General features: G+C 36.0%; 1 protein-coding gene across 20 annotated transcripts in view; it reads left to right on the forward strand.

The window, feature by feature from the left end:
• The window catches only part of LOC148641680 (RIMS-binding protein 2-like), a 121,339-nt gene that overhangs the window by 68,002 nt on the left and 30,632 nt on the right, over positions 1–22,705 (forward strand). For 17 of the 20 annotated variants that reach the window (XR_015929713.1, XM_088617778.1, XM_088617786.1 and 14 more), the window contains 6 exons: positions 5,924–6,028; positions 9,983–10,033; positions 12,797–12,817; positions 15,931–16,135; positions 16,830–16,978; positions 20,567–20,643. Coding sequence is in view for 19 of the 20 variants with exons in the window: in XM_088617778.1 (XP_088473904.1) it covers positions 5,927–6,028; positions 9,983–10,033; positions 12,797–12,817; positions 15,931–16,135; positions 16,830–16,978; positions 20,567–20,643 (605 nt within the window). In the remaining variant the exon portion in view is untranslated. Of the gene's footprint in view, positions 1–4,945; positions 5,025–5,923; positions 6,029–9,982; positions 10,034–12,796; positions 12,818–15,930; positions 16,136–16,829; positions 16,979–20,566; positions 20,644–22,705 lie in introns of all 20 variants that reach the window. The other 3 variants (XM_088617768.1, XM_088617769.1, XM_088617767.1) reach the window with 2 other exon arrangements.

Raw genomic sequence — 22,705 nt, forward strand, 5'->3', positions numbered from 1 at the left:
CAAATACCTGGGTAGATGGAAGCAAATGGGGTACATTACCTAAACCAAGGGTAGAACAGCAATTTCTGCGGCACAGACTGAACCCACAAACCTTTATTTATGAGTCCAATGGCCTATCCCCTATGCTACACTACCCCCTTTTCTTAATATAAAATGTCCGATCATTTTTCAATGACAGCTACTTTCATTTTAAAACCCCAGTCGTGGGTTTAGCAATTCAGAGCCCTTGTAGTGTAGCAGCAGAGGGGGTAGAGAACTGTGTTTGGTTTCTTCTCAACAGTGGAGCCATCAGCTGTTTTATACACCACAAATCCCACAGTGCCTACAGCTAAGCAGGAATTCATAGTAGGAACAGTGCAGCTCCTTGTTACACATCAAAGTAGCAAGCCCTTGACAAGCATCAGGCTGTTGCAGGATGTGTAGGTCGCTCTGGCTAATGTTTTTGCCATTAATTGTGGGGAAGCCCTGACTATGAGCTTTTTATGACAAAGCAAGCTCAAATCAGGGTTATAGAGCTCAGTGTTCTTTTGAGGAGCCTCTTTGGGACCCTGTCATTACAGATTGTATTGAGCATTTTGTGTTAGGCAATATTTCAGAGGAACCCTGGAATTTAGCATTTACTTTAAATTATACTTACTTATTATTTACTGTAAATTATAGTTGGAAATAATACTTCTTATTTTTTATTTTACAGTTAGAAGTGATGTGTCTATGGTTTGGTGGTACCTTTTTTATTTCTGTATATCAAGAGTTTAATTGTATTTCTTGTTCCTGTATTCAGCATACAAAGTGAAATCAGACAATGGCTTTAGCTTGAGAAGTACAGTGAACTAACCACAAATGCATGGTTTCAGTTTGTGATGTCATTCTGTGCTATTTTCCAGTCATTAAGCCCTTGTTGGAATTTCTCCAAGGAAGAATAAAATAATTTAAAAAACATATACATTGTAATCATCCAAAACCCATATTACTAATCGTGTCCATGTGTTAATCTGAATTCCATACAGTATGAAAAAGTAGCAAAGATTGTTTTATTTGGGTTGGAGAATGGCTTTGGTTGCACTACAATTCATTTGCTCATATCTGGTTATCTGTAAGACAAATGTCACATTCATTTCCATGAACTCATTATTCTCAAGACACATGGGATACTACTGTCCTTGAGCACCTCATTAGAACACAATGAAATAATACTATGCAGATCTATACCACACTTGCACATCAGATGATTCAGTTAGCTGGTTTTTCATTTTCCTTTCTCCTAGATAAATGTATTTTTATTCGTGTAATGTTTATACAAAGTTTTTGAAATACTGTATATATAATCCTGAAATACACAGCCTCTTCTCATCAAGCCCAAAGTACCTCATTGCTTGCTAGGAATCAGCTATAACATGAAATATTGTAGCCGTGATCATCAGTAGTGATAGTGACACAGAAGTGATTTTTGCCCCGATTGGATTTTATGTCATACTGCATTACCACTACTGTTGGCATACAGTAGTTACTTCTCCCATATGCTCTTTCTAAAGTAATCTCCTATTTCTTTCATTAAATCTACTTCATCTTGCTTTCCTATCCAATATGGCATTTTCAGACTGCTTCTGCTGAAACTATTATAAAAATCTTTTAAAGGTCTGCATTGTGCAATTCCTTTTTTCTCAAGACATACGCCATTAGGCTGCATTCAGCTTTTTCTTCATTCAAATGAGTGAAGAAAAAGGAATATTAGGATATAACGGGATATTATAGGACATTCTGGCGATACATTTTCTCTTTGACTTGGACTTACACATTTGCACCATATTCATATTCCTCATTAAGAAGACAATTATCACCAAAACTCTATTTCTGAGTTTGGAGAGTTGTCAATTAAAGAATTCTAGCAAAAATCGTCAATTATGATGTTATTTCTGCTAAGGGCTGTAACATTCTAGAGCCTATCCCAGAAGCACAGGCCACTCAGGATGCCAGGCCATCGCAGGACATACATGGATAAGCACGATACATAATTTAGAGACACATGTCAAACGAGCCAACATTTCTTTTGAAGGCGAGTGCAAACCAAAGCCCTTCTGAAAACCCCCATGAACTCTGTGGAACCCCCATAAAAAGATGAAAAGAGATGAAACTCAGAAGGGCCCACGTCTGCAATCAAACCCAGGACCATGGGCTGTTAGGCAGTAGTAGTAACTGGTATAACACTATTCAGTAATTGCTGCAATCTTCAGTTTCAGGTTCACGAGCTCAGAGCATGAGTTCTATTGGAAAAATCAGTATAGCCATTATTTTGTATGGCTGTTGGTCAATAGAATCTGTACTTACCTGGGACTGGAAACGGGATTTCTACAGCACAGTTCTTAGTTTCTTTTCCTACTTATTGATTTCAGGAAGAGAGTTAATGATGAAATTAGAGCTAGAAACATCTGCAGAGCATTTCAGGTGTTTGTTTCAGTCACAGCTCTGAAGTTGAAAGAAAGTGATACGACAAAGTTTTGGACACTATCTGTTATTGTAGAAGGATTTTTTCTTTCAGTTGAAAGTTGGGAAGGGGGTCGAGTAACTCATATTAACAGGGTGGTCTCGCTGTGAAAATTATCCATTCTCTCAGATAAACATTTAAAAAAATGAATGAGGTAATTACAGCGATTACTTTCTCTATTATATATTAAAATGCTTCCCATTAACAAGTAACACTCAACAGTACGCCAGTAATGGGAACAATTGTTCCCTTTGGTGCTTTCAGTCATTAATGCCTGTTGCAGTGGAAGAGAAGGCATTATATAGTTGAGCCTTTTAAAAGAAAGCATTCACACAACATTCTGTTACACAAAGACGAGGTGGTCAGTGGATTGAAAGAACAGAGTCTCTGAAAATGAATGTCCTGCTGATGTTCAGAAAATGTACAAGTATCCACTTTATCTCTTCAAAATGTTTTCTACTCCATACAATAAACTAAAAAAAAGTTCTGAGTTGCAGTATCTGCCTTCATTTTTCATCTCAGAAAGGTGAAATTCTCGTGTCTTTGTTTTACAGCTACTGTGTATAACATGACAAACAACTACTGTAACTACAATGTCTGCTTTGAAAAATAGCAAAGCAGAAGGGGTTGTGTTAATTGGTAGAAATTATGTTTTCTAAAAATGTTTTTTGGAATCTAATTGGATTTGAAATAAATAGCAAACATTTTATTTTTATTTTGGTAAAATGTTTTTATTTTGGGGAAGGAAATGCACAGTTCCTACCAAATGTGTTGGTTTGTGCTGTAAATAACAGTGCACATCGTTAAGGATGGGTTTCAGCTAGAATAGAGTTAGGCCTCAGTACAAATACCTCCTTGCTGATGAGCAATCATTCTATACCACATCCCCAGCTGAGAGAATCCCAGAGCAGCTGTTAGTGCTACAGTACCTTGGTAATTTGTTTCAGTGTGCAAGTTGCAGTTCTTTCCCTGAATAAATGTAACCCATCTGTAGCAGAATACAAATATCATCTGAGGAATTGCCACGTTTTTACATTTACTGTAAGTGTCCATTCCCAGGGAACACCTTGAAATGCTGATTGCAAAGAAATGTTATGGAGCAAGAATATCTGAAGTATATACTGTTCATGTAACTGCCCCCTGATGTAGTGGACACAGATGGTTTGAGAGCCCCTCATTACTGCTACATCATTGCCCATTTAGGAGTTTTTCAACTGCAGATTTTCTTTCCTTTTTGACTGCTTTATATCTCTTAATCTGTGCTTTTTCACCCCAGGCTATATCTCTGCCAGGAAAGTTACTGTATATAAAAAGTGCAATCTGCTTCTCACTGCTCCTAATTAAAATGCTACTGATCCCAATATCTTTTCATTTTTTTTTTACTAAAGAAACTGATTTTGTATATACATTGTTGATACAATCAGATTAACTACCAATTTGTTTAATAGTGAAATAATCACTTAATTTATCTGAAACTCCACAGCACATTGCTCTTTGGAAATGATAGAAATATGAAGTATTTCGTGTAATGTAGATATGATATTCACTTCAAATTCCTGAGTTTTATGAAAAGCAGCCTCTCCCAAATAAATAGCAAGGTTACAATTTACATGTCATACATATTTGTGATTCACAAGACCATGTGAACATAAGAGGACTTCAGATGAGAGGTGACCCTTCAATGCATCACACTCTAATGGTTGCTAGTAAATCAATCTGAGAATATAATCCAACCATATCATGAGGATTCCTAGGGGACTGGTTTTAACAATGCGACTTGGTATCTTGTTCCTGACACCTCCCACCCTTTGTGTAAAGAAGTCCTTTATGTTCTCATTCTTCAATGTACTTTCTTATTACCTCCATTTGTGATCTTGTCTTCTGGTTTTGCAGCCACAACTACACTTAATCACAGTTTTTTTTTTAAATTAACACTATTTTCTACTCCAACGGTTAAAAAAGAGATTTGAAAGTTTTTTTTAGAATAAGGCAAAAGACACATATCTTTGTAAGATCATGTCTGTTTATTATAAACAGTCTGGCTTAGCTTTTTTTACTTGTAGATTATATTTTTTCGTCAGGCACTTTTTCCAAAATGCTACTTCATATCTTCAAAGCCTTTTTGCATCATTGTTTCACATTTTATTGAAAACTGAAAACTTTCCTTTCCGCAAACAGATTAATTTATTATACCCGGTTATATCCCCTACAAAATGAAGGATGCAATACCAATAATTTTGTTTCAGCAGCACGGCCTCTTCTTGTACCCAATGAATGTGCATGAAAACAGATTCTGCATTAATCTTATAACCACAATGTTGTCAGTTCATCTTCTGAAGCATTAAAAGAGGGGAACTAACCTCCAGTCACAGGGTCAATCAGGTCCAGAATTGTGTTCCAAACAAGAGCCAAAACTCTGCCGTTCGCCAATTACAAATCACTTAAATGTTTATTGCTTTCCAGTGCCTGGTTGGAACTAATAACTGGAGCTGTTACAGCCTTGGAGGACTGGAGCTGTTCACCCCTGAGTTAGATTAAGAAGGTATCATGATATCTACCCCCATCAAGGTGGGGGGTTGGGCTGTTTTTATACTTATAGTCCTTCTTTCCTCTTCATCTTACGCTTTCTTCTGGCACGTGATATCTCATGAGGAACTTTCTTCAATGTACAGCACAATGCAGTTTTGCATGTGACAATAGGCATTGATGCTTCATACAAAAAATCAGCTGCAAATGGCAATCAGAGTTTTGTTAACGACTGTCTCGCTAAAACCTCGCAGGTGAAGTATGACGTAGCATGACAGAAGTATCACTGTCAATAAACTCATCAATCCGTGGAAACATTTTGCAGAGTTAAGAACTTTTTTTCATTCCATTGTTTTCTTTACCCTATAAAATCATGCATTACTCATTTTGCCCATCGTAGTCTTGGATTAAACCCGCATTTATTATTCACCAGTTATTACAAAGGATCGCAGACAATAACCAACAAACAATGAAGCACACTGGAGAGTTTACACCAAAGGGCTCTAGCAGGAAAAAAAAATGATGCATAGTTTGAATGACTTAATACTGTTTTATTTCCTAGTGGTTTTCCAGATACTCAAATTAACATTCCCATTGAAGCTCATCAATTACATGTCTAAGAGATGGTTATAAAAGAAACCGGATAGCAATCTTTTCAGGGTGCTGAATGCTTTATGAATGCAGCATGTCTCCAGTCCTCTTTCATGATTTGGTCCGAGATTTCTGGCCCAAAGATCACTAGCAAAAGATACTCGGCAAGAGCCTCCAATGTGCTGCACGCTTCTTACTAGTGCATGGTTCACGAAAACATCTGGAGCTGTTACAACTTAACAGGACCAGAGCCGCGCACTTCTTTGGCAGGCTGAGGTGCTGCTGTTTCTAATATGTTTATTTCTATGTATTGATTCATTGCAGCATATGCGCGAGGCTGCCGAGCGGCGGCAACAGCTGGAGATAGAGCATGAGCATGCTTTGGCAGTTCTCAATGCTAAGCAGCAGGAGATCGACCTTCTGCAGAAGGTAAGGTAGACTCTGTGGAATACAAAAGGGACAATTAGGAATGCACTCTGGGCTCCTACTGCGACACATTAGTAACACCGTCTCAACCAAATTTCAACTTTGAGCATCTCTTATTTGCAATGCATTCAATGAAGAATATTAGAAAACAAAAGGCCATGAAAAGATGTCATCGCACCCGGATCAAGATTTGGATACATGCTTGTATAAAATAATTATATCTTGGAATGTTGAAATGTTTTGGAATCTTCTTCTGTTGTCTAATCACTCAAAGTCCAGTGTAAGAATAAGATATAAGAATGGTACTGTACTTGAAAGCCTTCAAATATGTCTGTTGTATCAAGAAATAAAGTGTGGATGCACCACAGAAAGCATAAGCAATATCTATAAAAAAAGAACAAGTATTTCCCAAGATGGGAGATCTGATAAGAAAGAATATCATCTGATACTCATGCAACCCCCATCAAGTGGTATTCATGGGTAGAAGGAGTTAATCTTTATTTGCATCAATAATACCTTGTTACATTTTGCTTGCTTTTTCTTCAGGGGAAGGGGGACAGTTTAATCACTTGTGCTGTGGTTTTATAAAATTAGAAATATGGCAGATGTTACCTAAGTCATGTGGAACAACATTTTTCTTGACAGATGTTAGGAGTCATATCAAATAAAAGGAAGTAAATTGTGTTGTATTTTAGGTAATAAAGTTGAATTCTCTGCAAATGCAGTATTAAACACCCATTAATAATATGGAAAGGCTGCTTGTTTTGTACCTCAGTTTTCAGTAGTGATTAAATATTGTGCAGTAGCATCTGATTTGTCGTGAGACCATAAAGTACAAGAATGTAACACAAAACAGGTAACAATTGCAAATGAACAATGGTAGCTGGCAGATTGTTGGTCTGAGAAACCTGAGAAGCCATGTCCCTAGGAGCCTTCTGATTTCCAACCGTTTTAAAAAAATATTCCTTAGTGATTTGTTCCATACACAAACTTCACTAAAGAACCATTGCTTCTCCTCCATCCTGACACAATAAACCCAAGCAAAGACATCACAAACATGATCCTTCTCCTGTCAAGTTCATGTGCTCCTGCTGTAGAACAGGAGAACACTTGAATCTGAATTCTCCTAGCTCACCTCGTGGTTTATACTTATCTCATGCACCTGTCCAGAGTTGACTGGGCTTTTTGAATTACTGCCCCAATATAGTCCAAACACAAATCAGGAAGCCACTGAAATGGATTGAGAAGAAATGGGGGTGACAAAACTACAGGGTACAGCAATCACCATGAATCCACAATCTCACTGATTAATCTGTGACAAAGGCAGAGTTTAGTAATGGTCCTCCTCTCTGCACTTGAAGTCAATCTACTCTAATGAGCCTTCAAATTGAAGTAGAAGAGCACTTTCTGTTTTATTATGCCGATAATTTAGAGAAATAACTCTAATTGTTGTTCCATATTATTATTCCCAATCACCTTTAAAACAGATTTTTACTGCACAGAAGAAAATGTATCATCTGCGCAGAAAACATTTTTTAGTCTGTGATATTGCCATCTCTTCTTCAAAACCCCTAATTAAAGTGGATTAATACGCCACAGAGTTCTATTCATGTATCCAAAACATTTCTTAAGCCCAGCATAATGTGGTTATTATAACACATTCCTTGGAACTGGCAGTACAGAAAGGGCATGGTGTGATTAAATAGTTGTCTTGTTTTCTCTAGTGAAACAGTGGCTTAATTTTAATAACATGTTCTATATTTAAAACAAACTACCTAAGTACACTCTTAATGCTGGCGTCATTAAATGAATCAACATTTGTAAGAGTCGTGAAAGAGAAATTAGCAGAAGTATTTTGTTTCTTTCATCTGAAACATAAATTATAAATATATAAATAATATTACATTTAAGTAATACCAGTATGAACATTTGTCTGTTTATTTTAAATATGATTATCTTTATTTTTTAACTTAATTAAAAGTTCAATAGGTAGACAAAGCAAATGAGCTTATTATCGCAGTGTAAAATCCTGCAAAGACACCAGCAATATTAAAGAACTTGTCTGATGTAGCAAAAATGTATTTGTAACATTTGTTACAGTTATCAAAGAAGTGCAAACAACTCTCCCTGGATGCACTGATATTAGTTTTGAGTGTGGCTCTATTAACTGAAGGTAATGAAACCTAAACACATGGCAGCTGAATGACTTTTTCAGTATTAGTTGTTTTACAAACTGAATGTTGTGGATTCTATTCTTATAAATTTATAGGATCAATGATTAGGTACTGAAGATACAGAAAGCCTTCTTCTCACTTCTTTACTCTTATTGTCTGTGATTTCATGCATCTGCAATCATGGGTCTCAGCTGACTAACTTCATTGCCCTAACTGGCCTTCCACGCCTTCTTCATAAATGGACAGTTTTCCAAGTATAATATAGAGATCTCTTTTAGAAAATCAAAAATTCTCTGAATTCATAAACTGAGCATCACAGATAACCTCTAGAAATCAACAAGGTAATTACTGTGAAAATATGTATTGTGGCAGTTGCATTGGCATGTTACTCAGAGTGAATCTACAGCTAAAGTCACAGGCTAGTGTCATGGGTGACCATAGTTGAAAGCAATGAAAGCTGTACATCTGTGACACGTGCTTTGAACCAGGTTGCAGATGCAGGTTTGTGAGATTCCTTGTGTAGATCGTGGACATGCTTGTGACTTTAAACTGCTCTCTTTACCATAGATGCAACATATCATCCCAGCCCATACCACAGGTGCTCACATATGGCAAGCAGGGCATTGAAGGCATAGCTGTTGCATTCTTATCTTGCAAGAAAAGTATGATAAAGCATTATAAGACATACAAGGACATGCATTGTCCTGCTAGAATGCTGTCTCATGAGGATGAGCCCGTATGAAGTGGACCAAGTACGGTCGAAGGAACTTTTCTTCCCTGATTTTCACCAGACATGACATTCAATGGGTTAAATGACTTAATCACCAGCACCCAGTCAGCTCCCTTACTAATGAGGTGATTTAGTGCTATTGCAACAGTATTAATATTCGCTTCTTGGTTAGATTTAGTCTTTCTTCGGCCATATTCACTTCCATTTTAATCAAGAAAAAATCCATCCAAATGTGGATCTTAAACACTCAGCAGCATCAGTTAGCTAATATCTAAAACCTCATACAATATATTATCTGTCTGGCGTACCGTCAACAGTATTGTGTCTACCACTAATGAGATCCTATTAATAAGTAGTTATTTTCACTTCTAATGCTCAACCATCCATTTTCTAACCACTTTATCCAATATAAGATTACGGGGGAGCTGGAGCCTATCCCAGCAAACAGCAGACCCAAGGCAGGATACACCCTGGATGGGACAGCAGTTCATCACAGAGCACACAAACAGACACAATCACACCACAGTCAGTTTTTCCAGAAGCTAATTTACTTACCAGTATGTCTTTGGACTGTGTGAGGAAACTGGAGCACATTTTATGGATAATTGTTAAGAGAATCAGAAGGTGTCAGCAAAGAAATGGCACATAATAAAATTTATTTACTACACTGAAAATTCTCTAATAATGAGCCTGTTAAATCAGAGTAATAACATCAGAACAACACTATCATGCACAATCATTTTGTCTTTCTCCAGTGATTATATACGTGTGCGAACAGGGGACCCTACCTGAAAGCTCATTGTTGGTGACATTTATAAAAAGTGTCTCCTGTGTGTTTTTAGTAGCTCTGTGTTGTGTTGATATATTTTTTTAATCAATTGAAGGAAATCACTGGAAGGAAAACATTGTTTTTAAAGGTGTACACACTCAAGAGCTTTTTGATGGTCCTGACTGGATCTTTCCTTTCCCTATAAAAAGTGTCTGACAGAAACACTGCCTTTTCTATACCTAAGTTTTACACCTCTTGTTTTTTCTTTTCTTTTATTGGTAAAGGCTCAGGTTGAAGCTAAGAAGGAGCATGAAGGAGCAGTACAACTGTTAGAGGTAAGCAAAAGGTATTTTTGTCTTTGTTTTTTCTCGTTTTTAAATTGTTTTGTTAGAAATTGATTTGAATGTACTGTGTAGGATGAGATGTGGAAGTGATGTGAATACAGCTTAGTTAATTGTGGTGTTCTGCATTATTAGTAAGATGTTTTTTTTTTAATAGCTGAGCACCATAAGCAAGAAATTCTTCTCTCCAAAAGTTTGGGAATAAAATAACCGAAAGGTTGTTAGAACTGATTAAAAACATTTTATTCTTTGGATAGCTTGACCAATATTCGCCAAGCATCCAGATATAGTCTAAATGATGGCAAATTTCCTGAACAATAGTAGAGGCAAAAGTAGAATCATTTACAGTTAAGTGTTCACACATTTTGTATCTGGGGTATTTAAGACATTGCTAGGGTTACAACGTGAGTTCTGTTGAAGCAGTTATTGCATTTTTCTAGCATTACTTTAATATGTTGTCATTTTTGTTTCATCATTGAATTTTTCTTTGGATAAGTAAAATGTACACATACTGTATAGTTCTAGACCTATGAAGAACCAGAGCCATCTCAATATGAGCACATAATAAATCTAATGTTAGTCTAGTCCTCACATGCTCTTATTTTAACCATTGGGTACACAACCCTAACACCAGTTTTCTTTTTTTTCCTCACAGCCTTATAGTGTTCATAACCCTAACCCTAGCTCAGTCCAAACCCCTACTCTCAGCTCAATGCCTTTTCAATTCTGTCCTTAATCTCAGCAAAAATATAACTTTTAGGATAGAAAATAATATTTTCCAGCCATAGTCCAAATGATGGTAAATTTGCTTTTCAGTTCTTTGAGATTTAACATTGGAGGAATATTTGGTCAAAACAGTTGGCAAATGACAGGTTTTAGATATTACATGGACCTGGTATATTTTTATTTTTGTTTTTCATTTTTATTAACATTATAGTTACATCAAATTAATCTTTGTGTTTTTCTAGCTTTGCTTGTTAAGTTTGATTTAGCTGTTCAAAAAAAATCGTTTCAGTTCACATTTTCTTTCGCAATGGCTCTCAGTATACATATGGTAGGCAAGTTAGATGATTAACCCATTTGAGGACACAATATTATTTCGTAACACAGCATTCAGCACACGTTTTACTTAATGGAGCTCAGACCATACATTTAGGAAGAAGAAAAAACCTCAATTTCCATTGGTTGGTTCATGTACAGTACAAGTACTGTACATACTTGGGACTTTCCTTCCCGGTTGCATTTCTCAACATCCCATCCAGCCAAGGTAGTTAAAGTCAAAAGTTTGTCAATACGTCCATTTCAAGTTTTAATGAAGCTTTCATATGCTTTACTTCTTGGGGTTATTTTTGAATTCTTATATGTGGTAGGTTATGGAGGAGTTCTCCAAAACAGTGTTCCCAAAGGCAGGATATCTCACTTTAATTTAAAAAAAATAGCAGGCAAGAAAGAATGGTTTTTCTAATGTTGCCAGTATTAAATCAATAAACTGTATTTCTGAAACAGATATCGCCTGTGTTCATCTCTGATTTTGATTGTTTCATTGTGTGATGCATTCCTAATATCATTTAAAGCATATCAATTCACATAAAAATGGGATCTTTTATGCTGAAGATATCTCCACTGAAATGAAATACAAAGTGAAACTTTCAAACGCCGCTAACGTCCATACATTTGTTAAGCCCATTGACTGATTGGAAAAAAAAATCAATTAAGCAAGTCTCTGGCCGAATGGGATTAATTCAGAGTAAAGGTACTTGCTTTATGATGAGAGGTAGATTGAAGTTGGTGGTGAGGAGGAGGTCTGATTTCCAAGTATTTACAAAGTCTTACCGGTTTTAACTGCATTTCGTGTTATAGTAAGAAAGTGCTAGATCATGTTTCTTTTTTTTACTTTTTTGAAATGCACGTGGAATACTCTGGTCTACGTCAGGTCATACCTGTACGTATATACTGTAGATCATGTCTAAGAAGGAACATTCTTCAAAGTTAGCATGTGTATTAAAAGCAAGCAGTCTTCATACTGTAGGTTATGGGTAACTATCAATCTGATTCTGTAGCTGAGTGGTACCATATTCCAAATCTATGCATTTTTTGGCTATTTTGTACAATCTACCAGGCACTTTAGGTTTCTAAAAAAGTGAATAGAAACCTCCATAAAAATATAATTTCTGTACAGTAGCTGTATTCCACTGTATTTGAATGTCCATTTTTGGAATCACTCGTCAGTTGATACCTGCTTTCCTCTTTTAATCAACTTTACAAATAGGGTTTTTTAAATAGAAGAGTGCTTGCAAGTCACAATGGCTAGGTTGTGACAGAAAATCTGCAGGAAATAAGTATAACTTGTATTTGTTCTTGTCTAAATATTTTTATGGATTGAAAGCAAATACAGGGCAGCTTTTCTAGAAGCAAAGCTATCGGATATTACCAGCATTAAAGAAAAAACCGCAGATGTAAAATAGATGTACTATATTCTTCTGTTTTCACTTAACATTTTTTTGCAGGACGTTCAGTAACAGTAGGTTATAATGCTATTTGTTTTGCACTTAAGTTACAGTATGTTTCTATTTATATGTGAAGTTGATTTGTGTATCATATTGTGTTATTGATTGTTTTGCATGATGTGAAATGAAATCCTATATCTTTTCTTATTATGTTAATATTCAATAGCCTTACTGTGCATTATGTGACATTATTTGTGGTATCTTTTTCTTTTGTCACTGTGTTATTGGTATGTTTATTTTTCACATACAGAACACCTTGGACAGCATGCAGGTATTTCAGAATTGTTTGTTGCTTAACATTCTTCAACTATTATTATTATGAAAATGACAATTGTCCCCCAGTTTAATTTGAGCTTTAATTCTATTTAATTTATATTCTATTTAACTATTATCTATCCACTATCAATCTGTAATCATGCTATTATGCATTTAAATTGTTTTGATAATCATAACATTTTAGGAACTGTATGAATTGTTGATAATTAGAAATATAAAAATAATATTTATTCTACTATAATCTTAACCTTAAAAAGATGCCTATTTAAATTTACTGCATTTTCTTGAGAAAAACAGTGATGGCTAAATTAATTTGGGGGTTGCAGTGCTCCAGACATTCTTTTCTAATTTTGCATGATTCAAGAACTGAACAGATGCCAAAGGTCAAAAGAGATACATTTCATATGCAATCTTTAAATAGTAGAACCCAAGTACAATGTTGATTCTGACCACAAAGACATGTTACCCATTCCACAATTGTTTAGCCTACCAGCTATTTCTAATAATTGAAGCATCCTCATGGGTAAATTTAAAGACAACTGAGAAAATAGGAATATTCAGTTCTTGGACATGTACTACAGTGTGTGTTTGCAATTCTTCTTAGCTGTAGACCTGTGTGGACTGACTTTATATTGCTGAATCACTAGTGCAGATGAAGTTACTGAATTTTAAATTCTGATCTGAAGGATCCACAGCTAATAGCTGTCCTGTATTAATTTACTGAGTGATAGAGAGACATTTACTACAAACTATACTCCATCAAGACTTACAAAACAGCACTGAAGGAAGGCCCCTTCGAGACAACACACCTGCTGGTTTCCATTGCAGCTGAGCTCAGTTGCCTAATTGAAGCCTTAATTGAAATAACAAGTTTCTTGACTGGAATTATTGGCAACTTTTTTCACCACTGAAAAGATTGGGTTTTTATTCCACTCAAGAAATGCAAAAGGCAACTTTCAACATGAGCTAAAAGCAGTCGGAAGTTCAAAACCATTCTGTTATTAAGTCAATTAAGGCTCCAGTTGTGTACAGTAACTGAGAGCTCAGCAGGAGCAAGAACCAGTATCTATGTGGTCCCGACCAGGACCCCTGTACTAAAGCATTCCTGTATTGAAAACAGATGAATATCTCTGTTTATTTGTGCTTCTTTACAGTTTTGCATGAATTCTGCATGTATTTACAAGATCATTATGTAAGATAGTGTATATTCTGAAATATACACTGAAATATATAATTCACCAACACAGCTATTTTATGATACCATTTAATTATGGAGTGATCTAAAAAGTCATATGAGCCAACCTCATACGTCAGTCACATCTCTACAACCGAAATGTTGTGTCTCTTTTCTTTTCCTCCATGGAAAAAACCTTTTCCAGTTCCCAAAAAGTTACATCCCTGATTTTAGTTGCATGTTCAAAGAGCAGCAGTGTCTCTTGAAAAAATTATAGTTTTTCTCCTTAAATGGAGCAAACCATTTGGTGAATACAATGTGCAGAACAGAGGAAATAGTCAATCTGGGAGAATCTGTCCGCACTCTAAACACGTGTGAAATCTCATAAAGTGTGCTGATGAGATTTTCTATTGTTTGAACAGTATACACGAAAGATATATACAAAACAATATACATATCATCTAGAGATGATTCATGCCAGCAAATAGAGGAGTGAGCCTTTGTGAAATATCAGAGATAGAAATATGTACTTCGTCACAGAAAATTGACTTGTTGGTGAAACATGCACACACTGTCGTAGAGGCCGGTATTGGTAATGCTATGAAACACAGTTGTGAAATTCAGCTATAGTATACTGTATTTACATATGGTCATGTGTTCCTCTTTTTCTTGGCTAATGAATGACCAAAGAAACAATCACACATTCCACTCTTCTTTATGAAAGGGGTGGCAGTGGAGCTACCTGTACAGTATGTCCCATCACTAAAATAAGCTATGATAAAATTGAATCTCATTTGATTTCTGTTTTATGAGTTTTTCATGTCAGGGACTGATCATTGCTTTTCTATTCATTACCATACTTCCAAAAATATTATAATACCCACAAACTAAATGGTGATGACCAACTTTCATCAGAATATTCTGTAGCAAAGGTTGCAAACCAGAGGAGGCATTTGGCCTATCTAGCCCATTTAGAAGTTAGTAGGTAGATTCCTGGATCTCAACCAGCTGTGTCTGGAAAGAAGCCAGGGTAACCTGTCTTGGGAGCTTGTTCCATATTCCCACAACCCTTAACCTTTCGTTAAAGTAGAAGTGTCAGCAGGAAGATAAGTGGAAAACAAAATTAATAGTACTCATCTTGTTGAATACATCATGCTTTGGAATATTAAAACTAATGCATCCTTGAAAAAAGGCCCTTTTTTTCCTCCTTAGAGATTAAGTAGTGACCTTGAACTACTAAGTTATCTATGACTTTTTCCAGACTATGACCATTACCGTAGGTTTTTGTATTTGTGATGCTGTACAATGAAAAAAAACAATAATATGCAATTACAGGAACCTCAGTTTTGTACTCGTGAAGGGCTAGGAATTGTCTGTGATATGGAATTAGTTACATTATTAGCATGTCATCAAGAGGCATTCTGCACAAAGCATTGAGCAGCAGCATCTTAACAATAATCCACTTCAAACACTTCAAATATATTGCTTTGTATGCAGCTAGGCAACAATTGATCTGAGTCATCCATCACAGATATGATAGCCAAGTAATGTCTACTATGAAACCTATAGAAATTATTTCAGAATAAAAAACTGAGTTGGAAGAATTCTACTTCTTATTATACCTTATGAGACAGGCAGCTGTAGGATGATTTTGTTTAACATATCATGAATTGACATCACATATGAGCAATAAAATATACTTACTATTTATAATCCTTTATATAAGTTAGTTCCTTCTTTAATTTTTACAATATGGGTTTACATCTGCCAGTTAGAAGAGGATGAGTCAAAGGATAAGCTGTGTAAGTCTGATAAGCAGCAATAGATTTGTCCCTCTTGGTGGTCCATTCTACACGCAGTGTGGCAGGATATGGTCAATCACAGCCTGTGCTCTCAAATGCTTTACAAACATTTTGTGTCTGTGTGTATGGTAGGCCAAGGTTCGAGAGTTGGAGGAGAAATGCCGGTCACAGAGTGAGCAGTTCAATCTTCTATCAAAAGAGCTCGAGAAATTTCGCCTGCAAGCTGGGACGTTTGATTTATTCAGCACTAACCCTTTAGCAGTGTGTGATACTCCTGGGACTCCCACAAAATCACTGTCCCAGCTCCTCAATGGACTAGCCACCCCAATTGGGAAAGGTGAGGGAACTTACCTTCTGTGTCACAAGGCAATAACGCAGATCAACTCTAACCCGATGAGGTTTAAAAACGGAAAAAGTGCAACAAAAATTAATTAACTGATTGTGGTGAAAGATAAGATGCACTGGTCATTGTCTTTCTAGATATCATGCCATTTGTAGTACAGAATAATTGTTTCAAGGCCGTTTTTTTCCATAAATACTACAGAGCTAATTTGTTCTTGTGAAAACACTGACCTTAATGAACACTGAGAGCGGAACTCTTGTACTCGCTTCACAACTGGTACAGGGCAGATAAACTGGTATAATTTAATTAAGATTTGCTGCCTCATGATTTTTTTTTTGTATTCAGTAGCATTGACATCACTTTTGTTTCCTTTTCTACAGTAGAAACAATATCTTAGATCCAGTTGAAGAAGTGATCTCCAAGATTAAAAACTTATTTTCAAAGATGAGAATTTATCAGAGATACAGTGTATGGGTATTTCAGAAAGTACATGTTTTAAAAAACACAGTTGCGTCATACAATAGCAGTTATACAGTAGCAACAAGATGAGAGAGAGGAGAAGTACTTAAGTTGTAAACATTTTTGAATACATTTAAACGGGGATAAATTAGATTTGGTTCTGTATATTACTGCAATATTGTTTAAAAGAAAACTGTGTAATTTTTAGTGTATTTTTCTTCTTTTATAGGCAATGAGAGTCCTGCAAACAGAAACATAATATCCGAATTTATTCAACCTATCCAGATATCTGGAGACAAACCTGAACTCCTGTCTGTGAAGCCAACATTCCTCACCAGGACTCGGACTAGTAGCCCCCATCGTGCATTTTTGGCAGAGGTCAGTTGTTTTATAAACTTATAATCTCATCATTAGTACAATTAAGCTTTTGCTTAAGCTTTTTGGATCCGTCATTTGCTAAAATGCAAGGAGCAGGCACAGACTTCCCCCATGACCCTGAACTGGTTGAAGCAGTTCAAAAAATGAAGGATGGAGGTACAGGCTATATAAAAATTAAAACAGTGAAACTGAATTACTGGTAGTTGTAATTTCACAAAGCTTTCATCAGAAGTTCATGCCCTTAAAATATTTTATTTTGTACAAGTAGAAAATCCAGGGGGAGGGAATATTTGCATTTATCCAGAGTATAAATATGTGCATTTGTGTAATGAGCTAAACCTTTGTATCATGTCAAGACACCAAATGTGCATTTTTATTGCATATTGTATGAGAGAGAAAATTCTGCCAAATATGCTCAATATGAAGAACAACCTACTCTAAATTCTTACTGCGAGTCCTCTGTGAAAGAGTTGACATTCTCTTTAGCTTTTATAAAATTTCCCTGTTAACTCATTCTGCTAATAAATAATATTTAGATAGTATTGCACATCGTTCTTGGCAAGTATTTCCCTGATCCAATCTTTATTGTATGCAACTGTGCCTGATTTATACCCATAAAATAAATTCTACAGCTTGGCAATCATCATGCAAGTCAGTTTTATCCCTCCCCCCTTGCTGATCTTCCTTTCTTTTACCTTGTAAGCTATCAAAACCTTGGGGAGTCACACTCTTCAAGTGCTTTTTGTGGAATGTTTAGTTTGGAGGAAGGCATGAAGTAAATCTCCTGAGTGCTGGCCAGTATTGCAGTCATTGCAGCTACTGCTGAGAGGCAAAATGCAGACTGAATTTGGTGTTTCACAATTCTCCCAGGGGTAGAGCGCAAGCTATATGGCACCTAGGGTGTGTGAAGCTGTCTTTCACAGTTACTTGTACTGTACCATCTTTTCTAAACATTGTTAATGTAATATGTAAGATATCAGTGTTCCATCTAGCTTGTTTGGTTTCTAATAGGTGATCGATTCAGGGATCTCATCCAGCTGGTTTTTAAATAAGGTCCGGTTATTGCTTTCAAATATTTGGCATGCTGGATTGTTCCAGTCTCCCACAACACTTGCTGATTTCTACCTTCAGTCTACGGTTACTGTTTCACTGTTGATCTTGAGGAATTTGTGTTGACTTTGTCAATGTCTTTGAGGGTTTTGAATTTAACATGTCAGTGTAGATTTCATACATTCCTTCAAACCCAGAAAGATACTAAATCATCACTTCAAAAAAATCTTGAAGAGAGCCCCCCCCCCAAAAAAGACCAAACTTACTGTACTTGTTCCTTCTACTCCACTAACACACCAATGCATGTGTTCTTTTTATAGTGTCTTTAGACTTGTTGCTAAGCAACCATTAATTCTCAGCACTCTGTCACTTTTCATAACAAAGGTTTCAAATGAAAAGAGGCCACTCAATCCATGTAGCTCATTTGGTAGTTAACAGACAATTGATCCAGGGATTTCATATCTCATCTAGCTGTTTCTTGACTGCTTCAACAATTTAATTAACAACATAACTGGGTAGCGTGTTTCAGATTCTCAAAACACATTTTTAACACAGGACCATGGCCTGTCATAAGTTCATATTATTTGGTCCATGTGTTTACAGATTGATAACTGATTTACAGATTGTTAAAATAAAAAACAACAACAACAAAAAATGTTACTTTAGGTTTGTCAAGCTGTTTTACTATATACTGTATAAACCAGGCTATAGAAGAAGGCTATATAGGAGACCACGAGACCCAGTTCTGCAGGTTTTAGTATCAGGCAGTAATCATCATCCTTTACACTACTTTTATTAACAGATGAGCAAAAGTTTGCCAAGGCCAAATGGGTATTAATTCAAGACCCAGAGTATCTTAAAATGGTTTGCTTTTAAGTACAGATTCAACATTTCTTCCTGAAGCAGAGGTGTTTCCCAGTTTATACCTCACATAATGAAAGGGGTATAAAGAGTTAAATATGATTTGTGCCCGTTGTTGTCCGTGTATATGCACTTATTTAAATTATTGCCCCCCTAATGTAATAGATCTCAAAAGGTTTCAATATTTTAAACTCCCTTATGCAGAAGATTGTGTATATCACATCATATCACTTCTGTCAGTAAAATTACTGCAAGATTTTGTAGTTCTTTTGTAATAAATCCCTGCAAAGTGTTAAATTTCAGCTATTAATTCAGGAACCATTCCATTCCCTTGTGGTGGTCCATTTATCTTTAAATACTAGATGTAGTGCTATTTCTCTAGATAAGAAGACGGATATGATTTCCTCATGAAATTGCTTAGTGGTGCAATTCAGGCGGATGGATAGATAAAAATGTGATACAAAAGATTGTTTTAGAAATGTGTGCTTTGCTTTCATGCAAATCAATATAAACAAATTATAGATGCAGCTTTGTCTTTCAGCTATCAGATTGTCAGACCATTTTTCATGTTGTTATTGAGCCTTATATTCATATCAGACATTCATATTTACAGGGTGCAAATATGTCAATAATCTTGAGTGACTTTCCTTAGTATCCTTCACACTCTTATCTAGGTCTGTGACTGATGAGCGCTTTTAGCTGTGTTGTTGAGCTAATACATGAACAGGTTCATCTTTGTCTCAGTAGCTGATTTGCTAAGCAAAGTGAGCATCACAGCATTCACAGGGTTCTACAGTTAACTCTGGAATATCCTACAATAAAAATTAGTGTTCTTTCAAAAACTATTTTAGGAATTTGAGTTTGCATAGGATAAAAATGATCATGGTTAAGTTTCTAAACTCCACATGTGTATTTCTAGTTTTCTAAAAAGCAGTGGCTCAGGTAAGGTCTCAGTATTACTTACTGAGTATTTACTGTTATAGCCCTGTGCAAACACTCATTTCTATTTCGGGCAATTCCAGAAAAGGGTAATGATTCCATAGGCGAAAGGCTTAAATTCGGGAAGTTCATGCTCAAACTCCATTTCCATTTACTTTCAATCTGGCATCTTACTGTATATCCTGGAGATGTAAGGCAAATGTGCAAAAAAACCTAGTACACCCTTGTTTGCTCTTTCCACAAGAATCTTTCCCATCCCATACTGAGTGTTACTCACTTCTGAACGAGTCCTGAGAGGAGTCTGTCAGTAGCCTATTAATATTATCAATATGGGCAGGTTTTAGGTGTTTTGGAACTGTTGATCAGACACATGTAGCTGGGTAATATTTTAAACCAATTACTTTTATCTGACAAACCCAAGGTGTTATAATATATTAAAGTTTCAAACTTTCAAACAAAATGCATTTGCAAAACACTGTTTAAGTTGTTTTAGCTTTAATTTTCCCCTACTCCTCAAGGAGAGACCTGACAATTCATGTTTTCACCTATTACCATTCATTCTAGTCAAAGACATCTCATCTGTTTCTGATCTGAACTGGTTGAGAAGATTTTTAACAGGTCAGACCTCACCTTGATTAATAGGGGGAAAATAAATATTCTATTCTATAATTATTAGAAAACTGTAAATATATATGAACCCATGGGTGATAAAGTTATTTGATTTTTTTTTTAATGCAGATGGACAATGAACTAAGTTCTACAACTTCCAAAGCAAGGTACACAGGAAAGGTCCGTCTCTGTATTGCCCGATACAGGTAAGGGTATTGGTAATTTATTCAGTCTCAGTAATTGAAGTTCATAATCAGTGAAAACATGTCAGTTTGGAAAGGTTATTATTATCTTTGGTGTTGCAGTCGCCTGCCTCTCCCACAAAGATAGAGAAGGTGCTGCGTTATCTGAGAGTGTTCCTCAGCTAGAGTACAGATCATCAAGCACTGCACTGCAGCATTTTTTTGTAATCTGTTTTGCACGTCATGCTAAATAAGGAAAGTTAAAATTGCAATTTGTCATATCATTAATTTTTTCTTGTGCACTCTGCTCTCCCAAAATCAAGATTATTGAAGTTAGTTTTCTAGCAAATTTGCTCCTGCACACATCCTGGTTTTAGCAATAAGCCATATCTGCAGGTGTATCAAAACCTAATATTGACTATGAAACTTTCAAACTCTCTTTCTGAGATTGTCATTTAGATTAACATGAGCAGTGAATTCTAAGAAACCTAGTTATGGGAGGGCAGTTTGTATACATATATTATTTTGTATAAATCCCCCAATATCTCTCCACATTTACGGGTGAAGTCTGTACAGATTAGCTTAAATGAACACAGCTGGTGTTCATCAGTAGTTTCCTGTCTGTATTTGATCTTGCAAAACTAAAATTTGTTCTGTTATGGACTGAAGGTACAATTGAGAATTACTACTGTCAAAAGCCCTAAATTAAAATTGCCACTTGTTTAGTTGTGAGGCCTCTTCAGTAAAAAAGTGTTCTGGGTAATTGTGGTCAGCAGATGGTACTAAGCAAGTGTTAAGTGTATGTGACTTTCAACTGCTCAAAATATATTGTATATAGTGGTTGTATATATGACTTTATACAACGTAAGTTGTTCTGGGGTAAAGGACCCCAAAAATGATTTCCCATGTATCTCTGCAGTATTATTACAACAATAAAAGCCACAGCTGCCCATACGCATTTTAATACTTTCAGTATATCTCAGATGGTGATGCTCAGCTTGGCTTCCAATATGAAAAAACAAATTGTGCTCAAAATAAAAAATAATTGCCGTTCCCTAGAACAAAGAGAACTATAATTCTTATTCATGAAATGCATTTAAATCCTCCTACATTTTGTCGTCAGCTCAAGGAATATAGTTTTTAAGAAAAACAGAAAAGTTTCTTAATGATGAATCAGTTATTCTCCAGATGAATTCCTTAAATTATATAGATGCCCTTTTTAAGGACTTTCTATTTGCTGCAGCACTCCAATGTATTAATTTTATTTTCTTTACTTGCTTTACTTGTATATTCATCTTTTTTTTTGCTCAGTTCATTGTTATTGCCCCTTGTATAATTTTGACAGCTAGTTTCTATTTCCCCTGGCTCCATCTCTCATCCATTATGTCAGTAGAATCAACACTAAAACACTTGTAAGGGGGAAAATTTAACTGGTGCCACGCCATAGGATGAGACCACTTAAACATGATCTAGACACCACACTTGCTTTGAATGTCATGAAACAACCAACAAGCCCTACAGCATAGATGACATTATTATCTACATCACCTCCTGAGTGGTCCACCTTTATCACAACCCATCCATCTTTCAGAAGATCAAGAAAGAAGGCCTAACCATCAATGGTGCTAAATGTTCTTTTTCCCTCACAGATGTTTGATATTTGGGAGACATCATGAGTGGCATAGTCTGGTCTTATGCAGACAAAGTTGAGGCTATCCATAAATGTGCCGATCTTAAAGGCATGTGGTTGTTCTTGGTCTGATCAACAGGTATCTTTTGTTCCTCTGTTTGCTGACAACAAACAGTATAAGTAACCCCACAAGGATAAAACTCAAAAAGAATCTCACTTGGAAAGATGAATGATCAATTCCCTTCCACAACCTAAAAGAATCAATATCCATGCACCTGTCCTTAAATGTCTAGATATTACAGCTCTGCCTTTGGTGCATACAGATGCCTCAAGTATTATCTTGGAAGGATTTGCCCTGGAAAAAGATTAATAGGAGCCCCCAGTTATATACTTAAAAATTGCAACTGAGAGAGATGCTTGACGTTGAGGTCTTAGCTTCCACATGGGCTTTAGAAA

Source organism: Lepisosteus platostomus, chromosome 24 (genome assembly GCF_059453375.1).
Source record: "Lepisosteus platostomus isolate fLepPlt1 chromosome 24, fLepPlt1.hap1, whole genome shotgun sequence".
Lineage (NCBI taxonomy): Eukaryota > Metazoa > Chordata > Actinopteri > Semionotiformes > Lepisosteidae > Lepisosteus > Lepisosteus platostomus.